Below are 2,331 nucleotides of genomic sequence, written 5' to 3'. Positions count from 1 at the left end.
AAAAGACTATATCTTCTGAAACAATCTAAGGTCTTCAAAACAAGTTTTTGAAATTAGTCTTGAATCACATCTTCACAAAAATAATGACAACTGAGGAGATAAGAATAAAGCATGATTTTATGGAACGAAAAAAGAAAACGGATGCAACTGAGAAAAACAAATATGAAATAATTTAACGGAAAGGGAGAACAGGGGGGGGGGGGGAAAAAAAAATGATAGATAATGCGGGAAAACATAAACGCTTAACAATGAGTGCAACAGAAAATTATGATGATAAACAAATCAAAACTGTAGCAAAATTAATTGAATAGAAAATATCGCTTTTCTAAACACAATTAATGAATTAATGAAAAGGCAATATAAACGAACTGGACAATTATATTGCAAACCACCAAATTCGATTAGCCTATTTGGTGAGCAGATATTTTCAACATGAGATATCTTTCCCAGGCACGTAGTAAAGCAGTAATTATAAGCGATAATGATGGATGGATAGAGTGACTGAAAATCGAGTACAATAACTGGATCGCGATAGAAACCTGACTCTGGTTCCATAGTTAATGGCAGTGTTTCTGGTGAGCACATTCTAGAAAAAAAAAAGAATTATCAAAAAAATGAAATAAGAAAAACAAAAAAAAAAAATAGGATTAAATCCAGCACATAACTAGCAAAACTTCCGTGAAGCAATACGTCATTTTAGAGTAATACGAAACATACGCTCCTCTTTGAGCAGGGGAGATACTGGGAGCAACATATTTTTCTTGACGTGCGAGCCTCAAAAGCATTGATTCAACTCGAAATTGCGAACCACGTGTCAATACTTCATTGAACTAAATTCAAAAGCTTTCAAAATATGACTTTTAAAATATGATCACACAATGATATGATATAATAGTTCTAACTACTAAATACAGTTGAAAATACAGGTGAAAATACCTGTATACCATAAAGACGTGCCATTTCCGATGTCTTCGTGAAAAAATCCAATCGTAGAAGAATTGAAAGATTCAACTGACAATACAGCTTCATATGCTTCAGAACCAGGATACTAAACATCTTACAATGTTTGAAGTAAAACTCAAACAGTGTTTAATGCCATCCAAAAGTTACTATTTGAAACGTTATTGATGTTCAAATCTTATTAACAATAATTATCATTGAGAACAACTGGCTTTTGACTCCGTCCTTCTCACTGCTTTATCAGTCACCCTATAAGCTACTAGATCCTTTTTCCTTCTTTCGCCTTAATGAAAGGTATAATATCTCTGGTATGATAAAGTTTTATGGCTATACTGCGCATTATTTGGTAGACAACATAAGACTGCTTAAAGGTAGCACTCACGTCAAAAATTAAAAACATGCCGTCTAAACAACATGATACTTTAAGAAACAAAAAACGAATTACATCAGATCCCTTTCACCAGACAATATCCAATCTAAAAGCGTCTGGAAGCTGTAGTGAGGAAATCTTCGCTTCAAAACGTTATTAACCACATTCGAAAGAGTATAATTCCTGGAAAGAAGGAACACGCATTTGTAAAAAATATCAATAATAGTGGTATTTCTACCAGCATTATTATTAGTGCAAAAATAACTGCATTTTTGGATCGCGAAATTTAAATGATTGGAACTAGTCCTATATATATTTGCATTAATTGACTATGAGCAAAAACAATTGTGAAAAGAAGGAATTTATATCGAATGATGACGGTGAAACGAAGTTATGTAACGATAGTGAGGCGTATGTGGGTACATGGCAAAATATGAAAAAAATTTAAAATTCTTATATTCAAATAAGATGAAGATCTAACCTTAGTGCAATTTCGTGTCGAAGAATACGCCACACATTTATAAGTATTCTACCTCTTGGAGTTGGATCTAATTCTTTTACCCACCGACTTTTTTTTTGAAGCCCAGGACGGTAATAGTCACTGATCTCTGCAATAATAAAGGTGAACTTATATGGCATAGTAAATAAAACTTTGTGAAAACAACAAGATGATCCAAGAATTTCATACATGCTTCTTGCTACTATCTCAAATGGATACATCAGTGATCATCAATATTTTAATTTATCCTCCTATTAATCGACTGTTAGTGGTTAGTTCGTTTAATTCCAGATCAACCAAATTTTCATTTACAAAGTAATGACAAAGAAGAACGTTCAAAAAACCTCCGAAGTCATCATAATACTATTTCCCTCCTTCTTTCTCCCCTATTTTAATTCTTTTCGATCTGAAGAGTTCGTAATTTCACGACAATTTTTTTTGGCGCTTTGAATAAAAGAATTAACTGTTAGGCATCTTCAAGCTTCGTACAAGTTTCTAGGAC

The 2,331-nt window shown here is 32.9% G+C and overlaps 1 protein-coding gene across 1 annotated transcript in view; it reads right to left on the bottom strand.

The window, feature by feature from the left end:
* The window catches only part of LOAG_17829 (DNA polymerase), a gene marked incomplete at its 5' end in the record, with an annotated part of 11,426 nt that overhangs the window by 3,596 nt on the left and 5,499 nt on the right, over positions 1-2,331 (bottom strand). Inside the window, 5 exons of the mRNA XM_020450493.1 lie at positions 370-586; positions 718-830; positions 937-1,048; positions 1,406-1,513; positions 1,812-1,938. Of these exons, the coding sequence (XP_020305827.1) occupies positions 370-586; positions 718-830; positions 937-1,048; positions 1,406-1,513; positions 1,812-1,938 (677 nt within the window). The remainder of the gene's footprint in view (positions 1-369; positions 587-717; positions 831-936; positions 1,049-1,405; positions 1,514-1,811; positions 1,939-2,331) is intronic.

The sequence above is a fragment of the Loa loa genome (genome assembly GCF_000183805.2).
Source record: "Loa loa unplaced genomic scaffold supercont3.134, whole genome shotgun sequence".
NCBI classification, from domain to species: Eukaryota; Metazoa; Nematoda; class Chromadorea; order Rhabditida; family Onchocercidae; genus Loa; species Loa loa.
The sequence above is the reverse complement of the archived record's forward strand: the minus strand, read 5'-3'. Positions and strand labels throughout refer to the sequence as shown.